At 54.7% G+C, this 21951-nt stretch overlaps 1 protein-coding gene and 3 pseudogenes across 1 annotated transcript in view; all 4 read right to left on the reverse strand.

Annotated features, from left to right (window-relative positions):
* The window catches only part of CORO7 (coronin 7), a 65288-nt gene that overhangs the window by 33777 nt on the left and 9560 nt on the right, over window positions 1-21951 (reverse strand). The window contains exons 6-9 of the mRNA XM_066640529.1: window positions 21722-21798; window positions 20647-20697; window positions 13717-13803; window positions 11547-11629 (exon numbers count right to left, since the gene is read on the reverse strand). Of these exons, the coding sequence (XP_066496626.1) occupies window positions 11547-11629; window positions 13717-13803; window positions 20647-20697; window positions 21722-21798 (298 nt within the window). The remainder of the gene's footprint in view (window positions 1-11546; window positions 11630-13716; window positions 13804-20646; window positions 20698-21721; window positions 21799-21951) is intronic.
* Window positions 8268-8382, reverse strand: LOC136634068 (5S ribosomal RNA; annotated as a pseudogene).
* LOC136634150 (5S ribosomal RNA) lies at window positions 8828-8942 on the reverse strand (annotated as a pseudogene).
* On the reverse strand, window positions 9164-9278 carry LOC136634065 (5S ribosomal RNA; annotated as a pseudogene).

Below are 21951 nucleotides of genomic sequence, written 5' to 3' on the forward strand. Positions count from 1 at the left end.
TGAGAGGCGTGAGACCCAGCCTGCCTGGGAGCTACAGTGCCCAGACCCCTAGTCCCAAATGCGGGGGTTGGCACTTCCTGTGCATAAGAGCACTATATAAGCGCCCACAGGTTCCCGGGGCTGATGCTTCTTGCATCAAAGCAGATGCGGGCAGGTCTGCAGGATCTACTTTGCCAGAACTTTGAAAACCAGTTTTAGAGTGGCTAGCTGCCCTTTGCTTCGAGGGACAGGACAGTCAATATTAACCACCAGAATTCCTCTGAGCACCAGTCTAAGTGCCAGAGCATGGTACAAAGTCCTATTGCATAAAAATCCACCCAGGGTTCTTCATCTCAGCAGCCTAGTTGTGGGGGTTATGTGTGTTAACCCTCTTTGGTGTTTCTGGGAGTGAGAAACCTGCCTTGATCTACTCCAGATCACCCAGAGGTCTGCTGGAGATCCAGACCACTTTCTGCCCAGCCCAAGGCCTGGCTCTCGTCACAGCCGCCTTTCCAAATGAGAAAGGAGACTTCACCCTCACCCCTATAGCAAAACACACTACACCACCAAACTCACCCGGTCAGGCAACAAAGCAGCAAGCCAGACTGCGCCTCCCCAGAGTCAATGAGAGGCAGCTGAGATCCTGGCATCCGCAGGTAAAAAGGCAAGCAGTGACATGGTTGGTTGGCAACCTTCAGTCTCAAAAGACTATGGTATAAGCCTACAGCACCCGGTATTCCCAGGCGGTCTCCCATCCAAGTACTAACCAGGCCTGACTCTGCTTAGCTTCCAAGATCATGGTATAAGCCTACAGCACCCGGTATTCCCAAGCGGTCTCCCATCCAAGTACTAACCAGGCCTGACCCTGCTTAGCTTCCAAGATCATGGTATAAGCCTACAGCACCCGGTATTCCCAGGCGGTCTCCCATCCAAGTATTAACCAGGCCTGACTCTGCTTAGCTTCCAAGATCATGGTATAAGCCTACAGCACGCGGTATTCCCAGGCGGTCTCCCATCCAAGTACTAACCAGGCCTGACTCTGCTTAGCTTCCAAGATCAGACAAAATCAGACAGCAGCCAGCCAGAGCCACAGGCAGCCCACCCCCACTTCACAGCACAGCATAAAGAGCAACGCCCCCCACCCCCACGACAGAGGGAGAAGATGCATAGCCTGGACTCAAAGCTCCTCTGCAGTGTGAGCCTGCCAATTCCGTTTCCTGGAGCAGGGCCACACTCAAGGAAAGTAATCAGACTCCCACACCAAGGTAAAGCAACTTCTGCATCAAGAAGACCACGATGCCGCAACCTGAGTGCATTATGAGAAGTTCGCACACTGCCTGTACGTGGCACGAAAAATTCCACTTCTCCTAGACAGGGGCAGGGGAAGCAGTTTCAGAGTCCATTCTCTAGTGAGTGAAAGCCCTGCTTCTCAGATTTATGGTGGGCTTTCAAACTCTTTTGAACCCTTAGGGACTAGAAACTTGCATTTAATTTTTAAAAAAGGAATAGTTACAGCAGTGCGCTGAGAGAACTTTGGCCAAGGAGTTGTGAAGGATGGAGCCCTCCCTCCACACCCACCATTTACATAAATGTCCTTCAGAAGCAGGGCCCTAAATCACTCAGACTGGGCGGTGATCAATTCTCCACCGGAGAGCAGAGCTATCACCTTATGGATAAAATCCGTCTCCCCTGCCTGTCTAGGGTGATGAAGTAGGTCAGGCTGTTTCCATAGGGCATCAGCCAGCTTTAGTGCAGTTCCTCCTTCACCTCAGCCTGCAGGAGCGAATCCAAGCCCTGTTTACGCAGCTGCCTCCACCTTGTGGGCCAGGGGTCCAGGCCTGCCTCCCTCCGCCCCCTAACCCTGATGGCTGTGCATGGATCAGGCAAGTGCCACATGGCTTTGATTAATGGGGGCCTTTTGGAACTCAGATTACAGAGCCATGACCCCACCTTGAAGCAACACGATTCCTTCCCCGTGCTGGGATTGGGGGGAAGGGGCTGCTCTAGGCAGAAGACCCAGCATTGAGTCAGGAAAGGCCCAGTGAAGGTTTCTCTGGGACCCTGCCAAAAGCAGCACATGAACTGCAGCAACGTGCCCCCCTTGGCATCCCCCACCGCCTGCCTCTCCATCTTCCACACACCCAGCTCTTAGCCAAGTTTGCCTCCACCCACTCCTTCTGGGTCACCTACTGTGTGGCATGTAGAAGCCCCCCAGGTCCGTTCAAAGGATCTTCCCCCAGACCTTGAAGCAGATGATTCTGGGCTGGCTGGTCAAGTGGCCTGGCTCAACACAGTCCTGGCCAGCTTCAGGGGCTACCAGTCGCCGGGCTGGGCTTGGCCCAAGTGCTGCGGCCATCCTCCAAGAGGAGTGGGAGCCTCAAGCCCCTCTCCCCCACCCCGATGACAAAAGGATCCACTGGTGGCAGACCTTCCCCCCTGGGCCACAAACCAGCGCAGAAGCAACAGTTCAGATGACCAACCAGGAGGACACAGAAGGAAAAAGAGACCAGCCTGGGACTTTCTGCTGTGGTGAAAGAGGGGAAAGCAGAGCTCCCCTGTCTCCAAGGAGTTTTGCCCACTCTGAAGTTTCTCTCCACCCCCCCCCCCCAAAAAAACCATCTCCAAAGGGCAAAGAGTGGGCGTCAAACATGTGCGCGGCCAAGGAGGCAGTCTTTTCCGTGTGCCTTCCAAAAGCTGCTCCAATTTCGGAGTAAACCAAGAGAGACACTCTCCGAGATGGTTTTCCTCCACCCACACCTCTCCGTGGCTGGGCCCTTCGTCATATCCCCAGCCCGCAGGTCCAAGACCGGAGAGTGACCCCTCTCTTTCCAAATACAGCCTCCGGTGTGGGTGGGGGGCTGTCAGTCGGCCCATCGGTTGTGGGTTTGGAGCAAGGTGGATGGCTCCGTGGGCATCCTGGAGGAAAAGCCACAAAAGGGCTGGGCTCGCTGGGTGGACACCGCTCCCTCCAGGGCCGCGCTGACCCACTGAAAGGCCCCACTGCCCTCCTCCCAGCAGATTGTTCCAATTAAGATCCTAAATTCCTGCAAAAAAACTGCCGCTGAGCAAATATTTTCCTTATGAGCCACGTGGATTTTCCAACCGCACCAGGGAGGGAGATGAAAGTGTTGCCGGGGACCAAGAAAGAGGGGCAGGACAAGGAGTGGGGAGACAAGGAGTGGGGAGAGAAGGGTGTGTCTCTCTGGCCAGGTCTGTGCAAGGGGAACCAGCATCACTAGTACCTCCCTGGCCAGCTCCGCAGAGCTCCAATGACAAGAGATCAGCTGTGAGGATCCAGCATGGGGGGAGCACCTGGCAACAGGCCCACTAGGAGCCACACAGGAAGGGCTGGGCCCAGAGCCCCCCCCAAGTGTCACCCTAGAGACTCCCCCCAGGGGCACCCAGAGAGAGTGGTCAATGGGAGGAAGGAGGGCAGAAAGGTCCCTGGGGAGAGAGGCCAGAACACGCAGGCAGGAGACGGTGCCATGACTGCCACTTCCTCAAGGCCGATTCAGCACAGGGGAAGAGCCTCAGAAATCCCCCCAACAAAACCGGTGCCCCCCCCCCCCTCAGCAGCAGCCAGAGCTCTGGGTGGAATCTGCCACAGGCGCCTGTGAGCAGAGGCAGTCGTGAAGGCCGATGCTTGCGGGGATAAGAGTGGTTGTGTCTTCCGGGGGTGCCTGCCAAGCCACCTCCTTGGCCAAGGAGTTCTGAGATCAGCGGAGGACACTGCCAAGCCCGTCCCAGGCCGTCTGGCCTGCAAAACACCGGCAGGAGGGAGCAGGGGAAGGGCGGCTTGCCTGCCTCGGGAGTCTGTTCCAAGCCCCATTTCGCTGCCAAAGGCGGCCCCCTCTTTGAAGGCCAGCTGCCATCGTACTGGCTGTCCTAGGCCACCAGAAGAAGCCTCGACTTCTCAGCTGCTGGGATCACCATGTTGCCAGGCTGTGCTCGGGGCAGACCAAGGTGACCACGCTCAGTGCCTTCCCACCAGGCTCTCCTGGTCTGAGCGCAAGGAACGCACAGCTGGTGCCCGCTTCTTGCATCTAATTATTTATGGAAGGATTTACACACACACAGCACGGGGATGTGCTAACGGGGCCACAGATAATGAAGCACACACAAACATGGCCAAGACAATAGGGGGCACCCACATTCGGGGGGGGGGGAGGAAAACAGCCAGACGCAAGTGACATCACAGGAGGGCATCCCCAGGTGCCAAAGAGGCAGCAAGCACGGGGTTCAAGGCTCCCTGGCGAGAGTGTTGCGAAGGTGGGACACTGCCATGGAAGAGGCCCCCCTCCACAATCGCTGTCCTGCTCATGTAGAAGGGCAGGGACACACAGGAGATGGTTGCAGTGCAGAGGTAGCTCATGCTGATGTGCTTCCCCACATACCAGGGTTTCCGATGCAGGAAAATCGTGTTTTCCAGGCACCCGGGTCACAATCCTTTCATTGCTGAAAAGGCTCCCCCCCCCAATATATTTATTTATTTATTTTTCACATTTTTATACCTCCCTTCCTCCGAAGAGCTCAGGGCGGTTTACACAGCTGCTCCTCTCCTCTTTCTTGTCCTCACAACAACCCTGTGAGGTAGGTGCGGCTGAGAGAAAGTGACTGGCCCAAGGTCAGCCAGGAAGCTTTGTGGCCGAGGGGGGATTTGAACCTGGATCGTCCAGGTCTAAGTCCACCTCCCAAACCACTACACCACCCTGGCTCAATATACCAGGAACCTCCCTCCAGCTGGTGAGTCCCCATGTCTCAGCATTCCCTACATCAGTGATTCCTAAACTTTTTCGACTGGCAGCTCCCTTGACTTACTGGGCTAATGGCTGCGGCTCCGCGTTAGGGCTACAATCCTTTACATTGAACAGGGTGGCGGGTTTTTCCACCAGGATTTTGTGGCTGCCTTGGGTGGTTTCCGTGGATCCCCAGGGAGCCACGGCTCAGTTGGGGAACTATTGCCCTGCATGGACCAGCAGCGGCTTCTCCCAGGTCTCGGGAAGAGAAGTGTCTTTCCCAGTTCAACTTGGAGGTATTGCCAGGAGTTCCCCCCCCCCCAAACAAGCCCTTCTGCCTGCTATCTAGCATGGAGCTACAGAACCTGCCCATGGAGCTCCACACAGCCACTGGGCCCACATCGGGAACGTGGCTCTTCAAGGGGAAGGGGCACTGCCCGGGATAGCGGCCCCAGCGAATTGCCTTCACCGTTTGCCAACAGGTCCTGTGTTTTTTGATTGGTTTTTAAACCACCCCATGGAAGACCTCGGTGGCAATGCCCTCCCCTGACCTGTTGCCATGGTGCTGAAGCATCCAGCCAACCCAGCACTGCTAACAAAATAAAAAAAAAATCCAAGGAAAGGGTGCTGGAATTTCTGCTCTCCAAACAATTTTTTGTTTGGTTTCATTTCCTTTGGGTACAACCCAGCCCCTGGACGGCGAGGGCTTCAGAAAATCTCTTGAGCTTTGTCAAAGCGGGAGCTGAGCAGACACAAGGACCTTGGGCAGGCTGCCATCCCCCTCCAGTGGGGCACAGGAACCTGTTTTTACATTTTGAGCAAAAGTGGGGGGGGGGGTGTCACTGCAGCCTCCCAAGTCAAATTATCCTCCTTCATTGCAGATGGGACTGGATTATTGACGAGCTTAGCCCAGACCAGACCCCAGCTGATTGCTCTCATGGCAACCACCCCACCCCCCAGGCCCCTGCCAGTAACGACATGGTAGGCAATCATAGTGGCAAGGTGGGCAAGGGGATTCACCAGGTGCCATTTGGTGGGCCACTATGAGATACAGGAAGCTGCACCAGATGGGCCTATGGCCTGATCCGATGGGGCTATTCTTATGTTCATTTTGCTGCCTCTACTGCCCACCACTACACACAAGGAAAACCCAGTTCATCGGCCCCAAGCACTTCAGGGTTTTGCAAATGGCTGGTTGGTTGGCAACCTTCAGTCTCAAAAGACTATGGTATAAGCCTACAGCACCCAGTATTCCCAGGCGGTCTCCCATCCAATTACTATCCAGGCCTGACCCTGCTTAGCTTCCGAGATCAGACGAGATCAGGCATGGAAAGACTATGGTATAAGCCTACAGCACCCGGTATTTCCAGGCGGTCTCCCATCCAAGTACTAACCAGGCCTGACCCTGCTTAGCTTCCGAGATCAGACAAGATCGGGAGATAGTGTTCAGTATAGGGAGATGGTTGGCAACCTTCAGTCTCGAAAGACTCTGGTATAAGCCTACAGCACCCAGTATTCCCAGGCGGTCTCCCATCCAAGTACTAACCACGCCTGACCCTGCTTAGCTTCCGAGATCAGGCATGTGCAGGGTAACAGTTGCTGCAGTTTTGCAAGCACTGTGCTTTTCCTCCCTGGCTCCCCCGCCTGCAAATTTCCAACTCTTCTTCCAAAATGCACTCCTGGAATAAAACAAAACACTATCCAAAAATGTTAGGATTTCTGGAGGTGAACGGAGAGGGGGGGGGCCTCCCTTTTATGTCGCCAAGACCCTTCACAGAGAGATTATAAATCTGTCCAACACCAGCAGCAGCTGCTCCCGTCTGGTAACTGTCAAGGCTCCCCACATCACCAGCACGGTCAAGGCCATTTCCGGCAAGGACCTCTGCCTCGCCCCCCCCTCCCCTTGATAGGAGCATTCCCGGACTGCAGGCCTCGTGTGGGCTGCTAGCAGCCAGGCTAATCTCTCCTTCTCACAAGGCACTCAGCCTGGCCAAGCAACTCAGGGAATGAAACAAGGCCCTGCAGCATCTGGGCGTCTCGTGTTTGGGCAAAGACCCCGCACTTCTGCCAGGAAAGTTTCTAGCCCTCATTGGTCCTGAGCAACAGGCGATGGTGCCGCACCTGTCCACAACCAGGCTGCGCTTTAGGGCTCAGAGGAGACTTTACTGCCCTCTCCTCCCACGACAAACCATTTCCTGACCTCCCTGTTGTGCCTTCCACCATCTCTGCGACAGCCTTTGGAAATCTGAAATGGGGAAGTGGAACGCCTTGTGCAAAGCCCCCTGGAAGTCCTGTGGAATGTCCCTTTTACTTCTTCCAATCCCTCCTCAGACCCCAAGGCAGCTCTGAATGCAGGATGCCTGACTCCCCACAGCCTCCAAAATGTGCAGCCAAGACAAATGCTGTGCCAGGAGCACTGCCTCTCTCCTTGCGCCGCAAGGCCATGTGCTGTGCTGCACATATTCCCCCTCCAGCACATCTTGATCAGAAGCCGCGGCCTCCCCTCCATCTCTCTTTGGCTCCTTCCCCACCCTCACTTGGCCCCCCCCCGCTATCTCAGACCCCAAGCGCCTGCTACTGATTAACTAAGAGGAAGGGAGAATGGCTCACATTTGCTCCTGTTGGAAGGGGAGAACTGCAGGCTCCCTCCCTTCCTTTCAGAGGAGCTCAGGCAGAACCAGAGGAAGCCCTGCAGGGACGGAGGCCATGCTTTCATGCCTTCCCAAGGCCCCTCAGCGAGAAGCAGGGGGTCCGCCCGAATTCTACGCAGCCAGTGCTGCAGGCAGCTCACTCCTGCCCCACTCATGTGAGAGGCTCGGCAGCTCCAAGCTTCCAAGAGGCCCTACACGTCCCACAAAGGGCTTGCGAGACACCAGCCACCTCAGCAGTTTTGCTGACCCTGGCAGGGCAAGGAAAGGCACAGGCCCCACTTTAATCTCCACGGTCCGTTCCGCAACTGACGCACAACGTCTGACAAGAGACACTGCACACTTTGTCTTCCGGCAGCAGGCTGTGAAGTCTGAGTGGGGCTTGCAAGGGCTCCCAGGCTGACTTGGAATTGGGCTTGGCAACTCAAGGGGCATGGAGAGGGACAGGCAGGTGGGCAGAGCAGGGCAATTCAGGCCTGTGGGGCCCCTGCAGCGCTCCTCGCCTGCAGCAAAGGGATCACAGCCCTCTCCTACACCCAGGACAACAGCAGCTCCGTCACCACCCCAACCTGCACAGGAGGTTCTTCTTACAAGGGCTAGACTGGAGCTGCATCACGTTAGCTCTCCAAGGCTGCAATCCTAACTACACTTTCCTGAGAGTAAGCCCCATTGAACAAAATAAGACTTACTTCTGAGTAGACCTGATTAGGATTGTGCCCTAAGACACACAATGGTTACTTCACATGCACCACACTACCACCCCTAAACGCAAAGGGGAAACCACAGCTGGAACACTCAAGAAGAAGAAGCACGTTCATTAGGTGTAGCACGCTGGCACCTTAGCATGGCCATCACCAGGTAAGCCAGTGGTTGGCAACCTTCAGTCTCGAAAGACTATGGTATAAGCCTACAGCACCCAGTATTCCCAGGTGGTCTCCCATCCAAGTACTAACCAGGCCTGACCCTGCTTAGCTTCCGAGATCAGACGGGATCGGGCATGGAAAGACTATGGTATAAGCCTACAGCACCCGGTATTCCCAGGAGGTCTCCCATCCAAGTACTAACCAGGCTTGACCCTGCTTAGCTTCCGAGATCAGACGAGATCGGGCATGGAAAGACTATGGAATAAGCCTACAGCACCCGGTATTCCCAGACGGTCTCCCATCCAAGGACTAACCAGGCCTGACCCTGCTTAGCTTCTGAGATCAGACGAGATCAGGCATGGAAAGACTATGGTATAAGCCTACAGCACCTGGTATTCCCAGGCGGTCTCCCATCCAAGTACTAACCAGGCCTGACTCTGCTTAGCTTCTGAGATCAGACGGGATCGGGCATGGAAAGACTATGGAATAAGCCTACAGCACCTGGTATTCCCAGACGGTCTCCCATCCAAGGACTAACCAGGCCTGACCCTGCTTAGCTTCTGAGATCAGACGAGATCAGGCATGGAAAGACTATGGTATAAGCCTACAGCACCTGGTATTCCCAGGCGGTCTCCCATCCAAGTACTAACCAGGCCTGACCCTGCTTAGCTTCTGAGATCAGACGGGATCGGGCATGGAAAGACTATGGTATAAGCCTACAGCACCCGGTATTCCCAGACGGTCTCCCATCCAAGGACTAACCAGGCCTGACCCTGCTTAGCTTCTGAGATCAGACGGGATCGGGCATGGAAAGACTATGGTATAAGCCTACAGCACCCGGTATTCCCAGACAGTCTCCCATCCAAGGACTAACCAGGCCTGACCCTGCTTAGCTTCCGAGATCAGACGAGATCAGGCATGGAAAGACTATGGTATAAGCCTACAGCACCTGGTATTCCCAGGCGGTCTCCCATCCAAGTACTAACCAGGCCTGACTCTGCTTAGCTTCCGAGATCAGACGAGATCAGGCATGGAAAGACTATGGTATAAGCCTACAGCACCTGGTATTCCCAGGCGGTCTCCCATCCAAGTACTAACCAGGCCTGACCCTGCTTAGCTTCCGAGATCAGACGAGATCAGGCATGGAAAGACTATGGTATAAGCCTACAGCACCTGGTATTCCCAGGCGGTCTCCCATCCAAGTACTAACCAGGCCTGACTCTGCTTAGCTTCCGAGATCAGACGAGATCAGGCATGGAAAGACTATGGTATAAGCCTACAGCACCTGGTATTCCCAGGCGGTCTCCCATCCAAGTACTAACCAGGCCTGACCCTGCTTAGCTTCTGAGATCAGACGGGATCGGGCATGGAAAGACTATGGTATAAGCCTACAGCACCTGGTATTCCCAGGCGGTCTCCCATCCAAGTACTAACCAGGCCTGACCCTGCTTAGCCTCCGAGATCAGAGAAGATCAGGCATCTGCAGGGTAACAGTTAGAGACTTTCCACTAGTTTCTCCCCACAGCTCAGTGGCAGAATCCCACCTTGCACGCAGAGCCTCCTCAAGGCAGGGAAACATTTGTTCCCTTACCTCAGGGCTGCATTGTGGTTGCACTGGTGTTGGAAAGTTGGATAGGATTGGGCCCTCAGACCCTAGCAGAAGGGGTTCCTGATTTTTGTAGACACACTCCCCACTCCTACCCACTCACGGTCACCAGCTGGGAACCAGGTGACGCCCATCAGCCCAGGGAGCCAGATGGCACCCACCTTGTTCCGAAGTGCCCCAGAACCTCCCAAGCAACACAGTCCTTGCCCCCCACCTAGTCCAACCATCTCCTCAGTTCCCTCAGCAGGGACCAACTCAGGCTGGAGAAGCAGGTCAAGCACGGGCAGCCCAGTTCACCTGCTGCCCTGGAAGGAGGCAAAGGGCAAGCGCCACTTTTGCACCGGATGGTGCCCAGCCGCATCCTGCACCCCTGCGCTCCCGGGGCAAAGCTGCCATCTAATGAGTGACACGGGGGAAGCAGCAGGTGCCCAACAGGCTGCCCCTCCCATCTCCCTCAGCACATGACCCCGGGTGGCTGGCAGAGTTACAGGAAACAGCCTCAGGCAGCTCTGGGACCCCTGGCTCCTACAGGAACACGGCTGGCCCTGAAGCCCTGCTGTGAGACTGGGAGGGAGTGCATGGGAGATGCACACTAGGTGCCAACATCAACCTCTCGTAACAACCAAGTCAGACCCACTGCATCTGCTGCCATTCTTCACTGTCTGGGCCCCTGTCTTGCAGCTCTGCTCCTTGCACTCTGCTGTTACTTTGAACTGTCTTTTGAATTTTAAGGCATTTTTGATGGAAAAGGGGGAGGGTATATTGCAATAACTAAAAAAAATGAGAGGGGGGGGCATCCTGGTATTCACCTGGGGAGGCAGTGCCCCTGCCCTGCCCTGCAGGCAGGCAGCAGCCAGTACTGGGTCTCTGGGTTGTCAAGCAACAGGGCATGTTGGCTTTCCCCTTCAGGGGCTTGCCTTGGCTGCAGCCTGAACTTTTTTGCAAAGGGGGAGAAACCCATATTTTACATATCACAGCTCCAAGCAAGCAGCCAACCCCCCCCCCCTCTCCCCACACACACAGAGCAATCTGTCATTTCCAAGCACTTCAGAGAAAGGAATCTGGATTCGGAACAAGGCTCCTGCCAGATCACAGAGTGTTGCTGGCTAAAAAAAGCCCCACTGCTGGAGGGAGCGCTTGGGTTGTGCAGGAGGACCAGGCTCTGCAAGCCCACTTCCCCTCCCAAGCCACTCCCCCCTTATCAGGGCAAACTCCGACGCATCAGCAACCTTGCAAAGACCCGAAGTGACATGCAGATAAGAGAGACGCATACAGGCTGTCTGTGGCCACATTCCTCTGATAGAGAGAGAGAGAGAGAGAGAGAGAGAGAAAGAGAGACACTTGCAGCCAAAACCAGCCAGTGGTCTGGAATCCATTTGCTGACTTGTTCTGGAGTTTTGAAAAGTGGAGATGAAACCAAGAAAGCAAACACAGCCGCCTCTCCTGGCGGGGAAGAGGTGGTGCTGTGGGGAAGGCCTTCCCCTCTCCCCCACCAGCGCTTCCTTTCTTCTTAACCTAATCCTGCTCAAAGAGGCTTACAGGCATTCAAATGAATACAAAACCAGCAAAACGTAAAACTGAAGCAACAAAACGGAAGGGCAGCGCACGGGACAATCTCCCCTTTCCTCTTTCATGAAGCTGAGCGGCCAAGCACACTGGAATGTGGGTGTCCCCCCCCCCGGTTCCCAAAAATCAGAGCCCTCAGATGTCTTACCTTGGGGAGGCATCCAGCGTGATGGCAGCCAGTGAGCTACCAAAATTCCGCGTGTCCCAGAGTCGGACCTCTCGCTCCCTCATCTGCAAGAGAAGAGATGGGGGTGCCCAGGGGTTAAAAGGCTGCTAGGGATTCCTCCTGTCCCGCATACGGGCAACGCTACTGGAAGCCAAGGCCTGCCAGATTGGGCCAAAGCAGGTCTGTCTGGCCAAGAGCTGTGTCTCTTAGAGCAGAGGCCCACAAGCAGGAAGGAACTGCCCAGCCTGTTTTTGCTTCCCACACTGCTCTTGAACATGGAGGTTCCATTTACACTACTCTCTTCCTTCTCCACCAATTTTTCAAAGCCCTGTTTACAACCATCTCTACTAGTGACTCTCATCCCATCTTGTGGCTGTAAATTCCACAAGTTAATTCCCAGTTGTCTGAGGAGATACCTGCTTCCGTCTTGAATCAAGGGAGTGACTCCCAGAGAAGCCTTGGCCAGATACTTTACAGACTCAATTCAGAATTGGGGCTGGGGGGAAGAGACAGAGGTGGCCAGGGACACACGCACAAAAAAGGCACTGCCTTAGTTGCACATTGATGGCATTTCAGCCAGGGGCGGTGACTAAGAGGCCAGTCCTCATCCCCAACTGGGTCAGCTCTGGATCCTGGTACTACACTGGAATCATCTATAGCGTTTCTCTAACTGTGGGTCGGGACTCACTAGGTGGGTCGCAAGCCAATTTCAGGTGGGACATGTAGCACCTAGCTCAGCCACCACTGAAAATACAAGCTGAAAATACAGGGTACAGAGCTGCTGGGCAGGGCAGGCTCCCAGTGGGAGAGAAGCCTGGTGCTTTGCCCTGAGTAGGGGACACTGGAAAGGGGGGAGGGCTAAGAACATAAGAACAGCCCCACTGGATCAGGCCATAGGCCTATCTAGTCCAGCTTCCTGTATCTCACAGTGGCCCACCAAATGCCCCAGGGAGCACACCAGATAACTAGAGACCTGCAAGGCCTCCTGGGAATTGTAGTTTAAGAACATAAGAGCAGCCCCACTGGATCAGGCCATAGGCCCATCTAGTCCAGCTTCCTGTATCTCACAGTGGCCCACCAAATGCCCCAGGGAGCACACCAGATAACTAGAGAATTGCAAGGCCTCCTGGGAATTGTAGTTTAAGAACATAAGAGCAGCCCCACTGGATCAGGCCATAGGCCCATCTAGTCCAGCTTCCTGTATCTCACAGTGGCCCACCAAATGCCCCAGGGAGCACACCAGATAACTAGAGATCTGCAAGGCCTCCTGGGAATTGTAGTTTAAGAACATAAGAGCAGCCCCACTGGATCAGGCCATAGGCCCATCTAGTCCAGCTTCCTGTATCTCACAGTGGCCCACCAAATGCCCCAGGGAGCACACCAGATAACTAGAGATCTGCAAGGCCTCCTGGGAATTGTAGTTTAAGAACATAAGAGCAGCCCCACTGGATCAGGCCATAGGCCCATCTAGTCCAGCTTCCTGTATCTCACAGCGGCCCACCAAATGCCCCAGGGAGCACACCAGATAACAAGAGACCTGCATCCTGGTGCCCTCCCTTGCATCTGGCATTCTGACATAACCCATTTCTAAAATCAGGAAGTTGCGCATACACATCATGGCTTGTACTCCGTAATGGATTTTTCCTCCAGAAACTTGTCCAATCCCCTTTTAAAGGCGTTCAGGCCAGTCGCCATCACCACATCCTGTGGCAAAGAGTTCCACAGACCAACCACACACTGAGTAAAGAAATATTTTCTTTTGTCTTTTCTAACTCTCCCCACACTCAATTTTAGTGGATGTCCCCTGGTTCTGTGTGGTTGGAGAAGAATCCAAATCTACATTCTGCTTTGACTTCTGAGCTATGCAAAACAGCACAAGTGCACCGTGTCATGGGACCTCAGGCTGATTGCAGCTTAGGTTGGAAGCCTAAATGATGTCATTTCCGGGCCATGACATCACTTGCAGGTTAATGACGTCACTTCCAGTGGGTCCCACAGATTGTCATTCTAAGGGGGTTCCAGTGCTAAAAAATTTGAGAACCACTGATCTAACAGGTCCGGGCAGGACTCCTGCAACCTCCAAGTCCACAAAGCACAATACTCATGGCCCATCAGCTGTCTTTTCCAGAAAAGGATGGGGCAGGTTCAGTACCTGGCTGAATCCGACGGAGATGAGGTAGCCTTTGGAATCCACCCAGACCAGCCGGGAGTCCTTGCCATTCGCATGGGCTAGGACACTCTGCAAAGCAAAAGGAAAATGCAGTCAGAAACCCCAGTGGCTGGCGAGGCCACCTCCTGCGCATCGTGCTGGCGCCTCGCTTGGACAGCAGCCACCCTCCCACCCACCCTCTGTCTCTCTAAGGCAGTGATTTTCAACCTTCTTCAGCCTGTGGCACACTGGCAAGGCACTAAAATGGTCAAGGCACACCATCAGCTTTCTGACAATTGAAAAGGCACACAGTGCTGTCAATGGGGGCTCACATTCCCCAATGGTCCTATTGATAAATGATGCTCTCCCAAATTCCCGCGACACACCTGGGGACCATTCACTGTGCCACGGCACAGTGGCTGAAAATGGCTACTCTAAGGTCATCGACTCCTGCAGCAACAAGAGACAGGCAGGTGTGATGAAGGATTCACAAACCAATGTGGGGGGCAGGGGAGCAGCAGCATGAACTTCCATGGACCCAAAGCAGAAAGGAACAGGAAGCAAGACACTAGCAGTTCCTGGGAATCGACTGCCCTCCTCTTGAGTTGCATCTATACCCTACTGCCCCTACAATAAAACTCTTGGTCAGGCACTCACCAGGCGCTCACCAGTCATTAGTCTGTCCCAAGACAGTCTCCTGGAAGATTAGCCCACATGATCAAGAGCATAAGCAGCAAAAGTGGGTAAGATAGGCAGTGGTAAAGGGAAGGAGGTCTGGTCTAGAGGGTAGAGCCTCTGTTAGCCCGAAGATAACATCAGAAGGTCGCCAGTTCAAGGACACTGGCAGCTCCCTGAACGGCTGAGAATGGCAAGACCTTGAAAGCAGCTGACAAGCCGAGCTGAGTGATTCCACCTGCTCTTGGTGTGAGCAAGAAGCGTCTTGGCAGCCCTCCATGTGAGAGATGGAGCTGCTTGCCAGACTGCGTGGGAGGCCAGAAGTGAGACCAAACCAGGAAGATCCATTCTGAAATGTTGTTGGTTCTTGAAAGAGAGAAGCTCTATGATTGTAAAAATCCCCTTGAGGGACTTAGAAACGCCTGCCTATGTAAATCGCCTTGAATAAAGTCAGAGGAATAATCCGATGACCAGAAAGGTGGTATATAAATACCTAGTATTATATTATTATAAAGACACCTGTTGGACAAACAGTACCAGCCAGCTCAAAAGTGAGCCACACTGTTTACCAAGGCAGAGCACACAAAAGTAGACATAGTCACTGGCCAGTATGAGCTGGCAGACCCATCTTCTTAGACTGCAATACTGGAATCAGCCAGAGGGCAATATTTCAATACACGTTCATTTTCAGAATGCTGACATGGAAGGGACCAGCAAACAGGACAAGGCGACAGAAACACCGCATATTGAGCGAGGGCACAGGTCCAATTAAGGCAGCACTCTCCCCCCCCCCTTTGGTTGGTAGCAAGCTCTGCAAAGACCCTTTAAGCTGGGGGACCTCAACCACACCAAGCCCATCTCTCTCATCATAGCTTCTGGCAAGATTGTGACATTTTTATCCCCTAGGACAGAGGTGTCCAGGTTTTTGGCAAGAGGGCCACATCATCTCTCTGACACTGTGTTGGGGGCCGGGGAAAAAAATAATTAATTTACATCTAAAATTTGAATAAATTTACATAAGTTTACAAAAATGGATACATTAAAGATGAACTTATATGAATGAATGAAGGTCTTGCAATAGCTTAAGACCTATAAAAGGCCTTGCACAAAGCAAGGCTGGCCTTTCCTTTGCTACCGCTACTGCATCACAGACGTGAAACAGCAAGCAGTGGAGGGAGCACTCATCCCACAGCTCACGCGAGAGGTCAAACAGTCGCCCTCACGCTGAGAGCTGTTGTGTCGGGCCAGTGCAGGCTCCAACAAATCTCCGGCAAGCCAGAGGCTCATTGGAGACTGGGAGCTCCATGAGGGCCGCGTTGAGAGGCCTTGAGGGCCGCAAGTGGCCCCAGGGCCAGGGTTTGGGCACCCCTGCCCTAGGAGCTCAAGGTAGCATATGTTGTGCCCCCCCACCCCCGTTATTGTCACATCAACAATGTGAAACAGGTTGGGTTGAGCGACCAGCAACTGCCACCAGGTCACCCAGTGTGGCTGGGGAATTTGAACCTAGGTCTCCCTGCTCCTAATTAACACTCTGCACCCCACTGCGTCTCTTCCAGACGCATCTCTGCCAGTGGGGCTGGAGCAAGAGAGATAACAGAAGGTGGGTGTCCGTTCTCAAAAAGGATTGGGTGCCTCTTCTGCCGATCTCTGCGTGTGGGAGGGGAACAGTGTGCCCCGCACTGTACACGGCAGTGCTGCCCCTCCTTATTTCACCCCCTGGCTCTCCAACGACTTTTAAGGCCTGCTGTTGCTACCGGGACTTCCGCAGACCCTGCCACTTTGGACCAGGAGGAGAAAATGGCTTGAGTGAGGACTGCAGCCGCCCAGGGGAAGAAAAGGTTGCCTCGCTGATTCCACCCACTCACCCCAACTCCGACTGAAGCAGTGCTTTGGCAGCCAAAATCAACAGAGCTGCAGATTCCACAGCCCGCCTGCTCCTTGTGCCCAACTTTAGAAAAGGGAGGCAAACGGCCTAGCAAGGAGGGTGAACACAAGGCCCCCAGATACCTGCACACCCCTGTCTTTTGAGCAGGAAAGAGCTGCGCAGGCTCTGCCTTCCCTGCTCCAAAAGAGTTTCCAAAGACTGCACGGGGTGGGGAGGCGGGAAAGAGAGGGGCCCAATTAGGAGGCTGGTTCAGAACCTGCCGTACCTTGAGCCGGACCCTTGGACCACCCCTCTGGGTATCCTCTGTGCAGACGATCAGTGGCGCTGGGGAGGGTCTTTCCCAGCCTTGCCTGGAGATGCCGCTAGCGCCTTCTGCGTGACGGGCAGGGCCCCTACCACGGCCACCAAGAGGGCCCAAATTGTCTGGGGAGGCACAAAATCACCTTGTGCCACGTGCTCCTTCTGGGAAAAGTACCCCCTTGCCCCCCCCCAGCCTACTCCGGATGCACATTCCCTCCTCTCATTTCACCCCAAGCCTCCCTCTACCACCACCCAAAGACCAACCCGGCCAGGTTTCTCCAGCCCCGGGCCAAACCTCTCCCAGAAACTCAGCCTGGCTGCCAGTGCAGCTAGTGGATACACGCTGGGCAAGAGCACATGTTTTCCACATTAGCTCCAAAGCTCGGCCAAGGGAGCACAGACATCTGAGGGCACACGCAAAGCACTGGATTTTCACTCTCTGCAATTGGAGGGCAAGAAATGGGGGGGGGGAAGCATAGGCAGGAATCCCACCTAGCGGTGCCTGAAGCAGCAGGAGCTCCCGGAGGCCCGGACAATGATCCGGGCCTCGTTTCCCCCTCCCTGGAGACATCTGCCTCAGTCTTACGTCGGTAAGGTGCATCTATCTAGGTCTCTGCAGCCCCCTCCCCCACGTCTGCCCCCAAAGCAGATGTTTGGCCACACTCCAAGCCAGAAGACTGGCAGATCTGTGGAGTGAGTGCCCCAGTGGAGAGAGGGAGGGACCGCAGTGGGTACCTGGACCAGCTGCAGAGGTGAACCGGAGAGGCGAAAAGGAGGACCCTTGCTTTGGAGAGAAAGTTTGCTTCCCCAGGGCGCATACACAAGTTGCCTCCAGGCAGCAACAGGCTTACAAGCCAAGGTGGAAACAGGATGACTGCTTACACCACAGGCCGCTAACTGGCCCTTAAACCGCCTACAACTGTGGAAAATCCCCGGACTGTCTTTCAGGACAGTAGGCCAAGAGGTGATGCACCGGAGAGTACCCTTATGTCCCCTTGCTACTCCCTGCCGCGCCACGCTACGCCTTGGAGTAGCTAAATTACTCGCATTTCACAGAAGGGGGCAGAAGACACAGGGCAACTGGCTAGAGATGGAAAAACACACCAAGTCTGCAGTGCAGCCGGCAGAAGAGAGAACTGCTCCCCCCCCACACCTCAGCATCTGCTGCTTGGATCAGTGTCACAAGGAACTTCAAAAGCAGCTAGTCAGTAGCACTTTGCCAGAACCTCCTTCCCAGCCTCTTGCTCATTTCCTCCGCCTGCTTTCAGTGACATCAGCCTCCCCCTCCAAAGGCCTGTCCACTGGAGCTGCTGTGACAGCCACACATGTGCGTCACTCCCCCCCCCCCCCACAGCCAGCAGCCTGAGCCTCTGATTCCGGATGTGGGAGGATGGAGGCTCCGGCTTTGACAGAGGAGTTCCTGCTCCTCCGGGTCCCTTGCTCTGTCGTCGCAGCAGCCGAGTCCTACAAAAGCATGTGCGGGTAGAGGAGAAGGTGTGCCAAGACCCATGCCAGAAGTCGGGACTGAATTCTCACTACTTGCCCTGTGCAGCCCATCAAGAAATGGGTACACTGCCCTCTTCTGAAGCAGGCAATCTGAACCCACAGGGGCACTTCCACGCAGAGACTGTCCCACGATTCAGTGGGTGGTCCTGTGCTCCTTAACCCAGGACAAGAGTAGAAGCGCACAGTCTGTCTCCGCAACTACCGGGGAGACACCCTCATCTCACTAGCAGACAGGAGCAGCTTGGGGGTGGTGGTGCCAGGGAGGGCACTGTCCAAGCCAGCCCTGCACCCTCAGCACTGATGGCAAGAGGTGCACATCCGCTGCAGGAATTTACTCGTACTCTGCTGGATATGACCAGTGCAACCCCACCATTCCAGCCCCCAAAAGCAGAACATAAAGGCAGCCCCATTGCCTGCAGCTGCCCATGGGATTTGGGGGCTGACTGCCTCTGGGTGCATGCTCAGCCCCAGATCCCGCCCCCGACATCCCTTCCCTCAATGCTTGCGGCTTCCTGGCTGCAGTGGGGACTGGCTGAAGAGGAAGAACGGAAGCCGAGAGCAGCTCATCCCGCCCCACTGGGGAGCAGAGGCCTGAGAGCTCAGAGCGCGAAAAGCTATAAATAGGGTTCCCAAATGCAGGCCAGCCTCTCTTCCCAGCTTCCCACGGCCTTCCTGGGAACAAGAGATGCAGGGGCTGCTTGGCTGCAGAGGGTGGGAGCCAGGTACCCCCAGGGTGACCTCAGCGTGAGAGAGGAGAACTGAAGTTACCCCATCCACAGCCCAGCGCCTCTTCCCGCTGAACAATCCCACACACACGCTCTGACACAGCTGGGTCCCAGGCAAAGTTGTCAGGAGCAAGGCCCTTGGTCGGGGGGGGGGGGGGAGAAGCAGCTCACGCAATTGTCTTCCTGGTAGCTTCTCCAGCCCCATTCTGGCCACCGCACAAGGGGGTGTGTGTGCGCAACCAAGAGCAAGTACCACAAGCTCTGGCAGAGAATGCTGGATCCTGAAGAGAGATCCAGAACTACCAAATGTGGAGCCTGAGAGGGACAAGCTCAGGTACTCAGGAAGAAGTGGTGAAGCCTTGCCTGGATCTTACCACTGCATGCTGCAGTGGGGGGGGGGAAGAGATCATATGTTTTGTTGCCTGCTCAAGAGGAGATGGCAGGAAGAGGAGAGCTTCCCTGCACAAAGCAGAGCCTCAGCATCTTGCCAATATGCTGGCCTCCTAGGTGAGAGAGATTTTTTTTGGCTGGGGAACAACACTGAAGCAGGCCATTCGTGGGCCAGCCAGAAGAGATCCAGCACCACACGATTCTGCCCAGCATGTGAACTGAGTAAGGCCACCACAGGCCTGGACAGTGCTCGATCAGCAGCCACCACAGCAGAGACCTGCACATTCTCCAGCTCACTTCCTGAGGCACAACCGTGTAGTGATTTTCAATCTCTTTTGTCTCATGGCACACTGACAAGGTACTAAAATTGTCAAGGCACACCATTGGTTTTTTACCTGACAAGGCACACCATGCTGCTGGGGGGAGGGGCTCATATCCTCCAATGGCCCTACTAATAAATGACCCTTCCCCCAAACTCCTACAAAACACCTGCAGACCATTTACGACACACCGGTGTGCCATGGCACAGTGGTTGAAAATGGCTGATGTAGACCCATCCAGTGCCAGCACCCACTGGCAAAGCTCAGTCACCTCCAACTGAGACTGAACATGGGGAATGTCTCGTGCCAGCTGCAGAGAAGGGGCGCACTCCTCCTTAGCGGAGAGAAGGAGACTCCCCTGGAAAGCTGAAATCTGGCACATTGAGAGCCCACAGGCTTGGGGGGGGCATTCCATCAACACAGCGTGTGTACAGTCCCTGGAGGAGGTGGCACTGGGAGGGGGGCAGCTCCCCCCATCCCAGGACTGCTCACTGCTGCTCCCTTTGCTACCCCTTGGGGGGGGGAGGAAGCTAAATCACATGACCTGGACGGCTAAGTACATGGTCACATGATGCCCTGTTATTCTTGCAACCACCTTAGGAAGCAGATTTAGACGAAGACAGTGGTTCCTGCGAGTTGTGGCTTTCTGGGGAGCCACAGAAACCAGCTGTGGGAGCCACAGAATCCTCACTAAAAACCCACCGCTCTTTACAACGTATAGGACTGTAGACCTAATGAAGCACCACAGCCGTTGGCCCACTAGGTCAAGAGAGCTACCAGCTGAAAAATATTGGGAACCACCGGACTAAGAGACAGCGGTCAACCCACAGTAACCCAGTTAGCTTCATATCCAAGTAGGCACTTGAGCTCCACGCCCCAAGCTGCACCCTCTCCACAACCCAAGGGAACGGATCCCTGCCTGATCTTCTCGCCCAGCTGCTTTCCGGGGTCAGCCACACAGTGACCATACCAACCCTGGGCCAGAGAATGACCCTTCTGCATGCTGTCGGAGCTGCAGGAACCAGGAGTCCAGATGTGCTGCCAAGCAAACAGCTGGAAGCAGAGGACATTCTGTACCACCCACCACACAGAGGCCCCTCCCCCAGCTCCAGTTCACCTCCATCCCCAATACCTGACAGGCCGTTGGCTTGACACGAGGGTCAAAGATCCGCAACTTTTTGTCCTGGGGAGAAACAAAGGGGAGTTCTGAAGGTTGAGGCAATCCCCCTATGCAAGCCTGGCCTCCCCTCCTCCCCATCACTCTTCAACTGCTCCATGAGGGGGGGGGGATAATGGAAGCCTTCACAGGCAGTGCTTGAGAGGTGAATTTAACTCTTTCTGGTGCTGGTGTTCTTCCATGTGCAAACAGGTGCTCCTTTTGGGCCTCCCCCTTGCCAGGACTGGGGCACCCCTGCTTGCACCCAGAAGGGATGCGCAGTTTCCTAGACAAGCCCTGACAGTTTCTCAAGAGGTGTTGGGGAGGCGAGAGATATCACAGAACATTTGTGTGTGTGGGGGGGGGAGTTTTCCCCTAAAAAGTGCGACTGAGACACTTGAAGGCACAAGATTCCTGGTCTTTAGGGTTTCACCTTAAAGCCCTCCAGAGAAGCCAAACCTCAGGAACGAAGCCCTCAGAACAGCTGCACAGTCTCCTCCAAGGCAGACTGTGTGTGCACAGAGCACCACCCAGTGATCGCTTGTGGTACAGGCTCACCATCATCTGGGACAAGGGGGGGCAGCAGAGACCTTCAATGGAGTCTAAGCAGCCGTCCTTCCTTAAAAGACTCCTCCTGTCTTTTAAGATGACCCGGAGGAGCTCCTGTAGCCTACCACCTCTCTGCCTGGCTGCCCCAACACAGCTTGTTTCCCTTTTTCCTTTCCGCAATGGACACCTTCCCTCATTTTTATTAACCAATGAGATTCTGTTAACCATTTATATCTCATCTTTCTTTCAAGCCTGATATTCAAGGCGGCAGGAAAACAGTTAGCCATGAAGTGATCAATACAAAGTAGAAAGATAAATGTCAATAAGAGAAATTTCTGGCAAGTTCTAGAAGTTTCTAGCAAGGCAGCAGGAGCCACATGGGTGACTGGACGAACACTGGGGTCCAAGTTGCCTCTGGCATCACCCCTTCCTCACCCATGAGGTAGGCCCTGAAAAGGCTGCTCTCCCATGCACCCATCCAGACAGCACCCATCCTACCCACCTTGCAGGAAGTGCCAAGCAAGGAGCCATCTGGTTTCCAAGCCAGGCTCTGAATCTGGTCCTCGTGAGGCTCCAGCTCTGGAGAAAAGAAGGTGGCAGATCAGTTTCTCAACAGCAGTTGCCAGCCGAAAGACAACACCGCCCTGGGCCTGCTGTGGTTTGTTTTATTCCATTTTTTTTTTATCCAAGCCCACCCTGAAAGTGTGGCAGGTGCGCAAAATACATCCAGCA

Source organism: Tiliqua scincoides, chromosome 13 (assembly GCF_035046505.1).
Source record: "Tiliqua scincoides isolate rTilSci1 chromosome 13, rTilSci1.hap2, whole genome shotgun sequence".
Lineage (NCBI taxonomy): Eukaryota > Metazoa > Chordata > Lepidosauria > Squamata > Scincidae > Tiliqua > Tiliqua scincoides.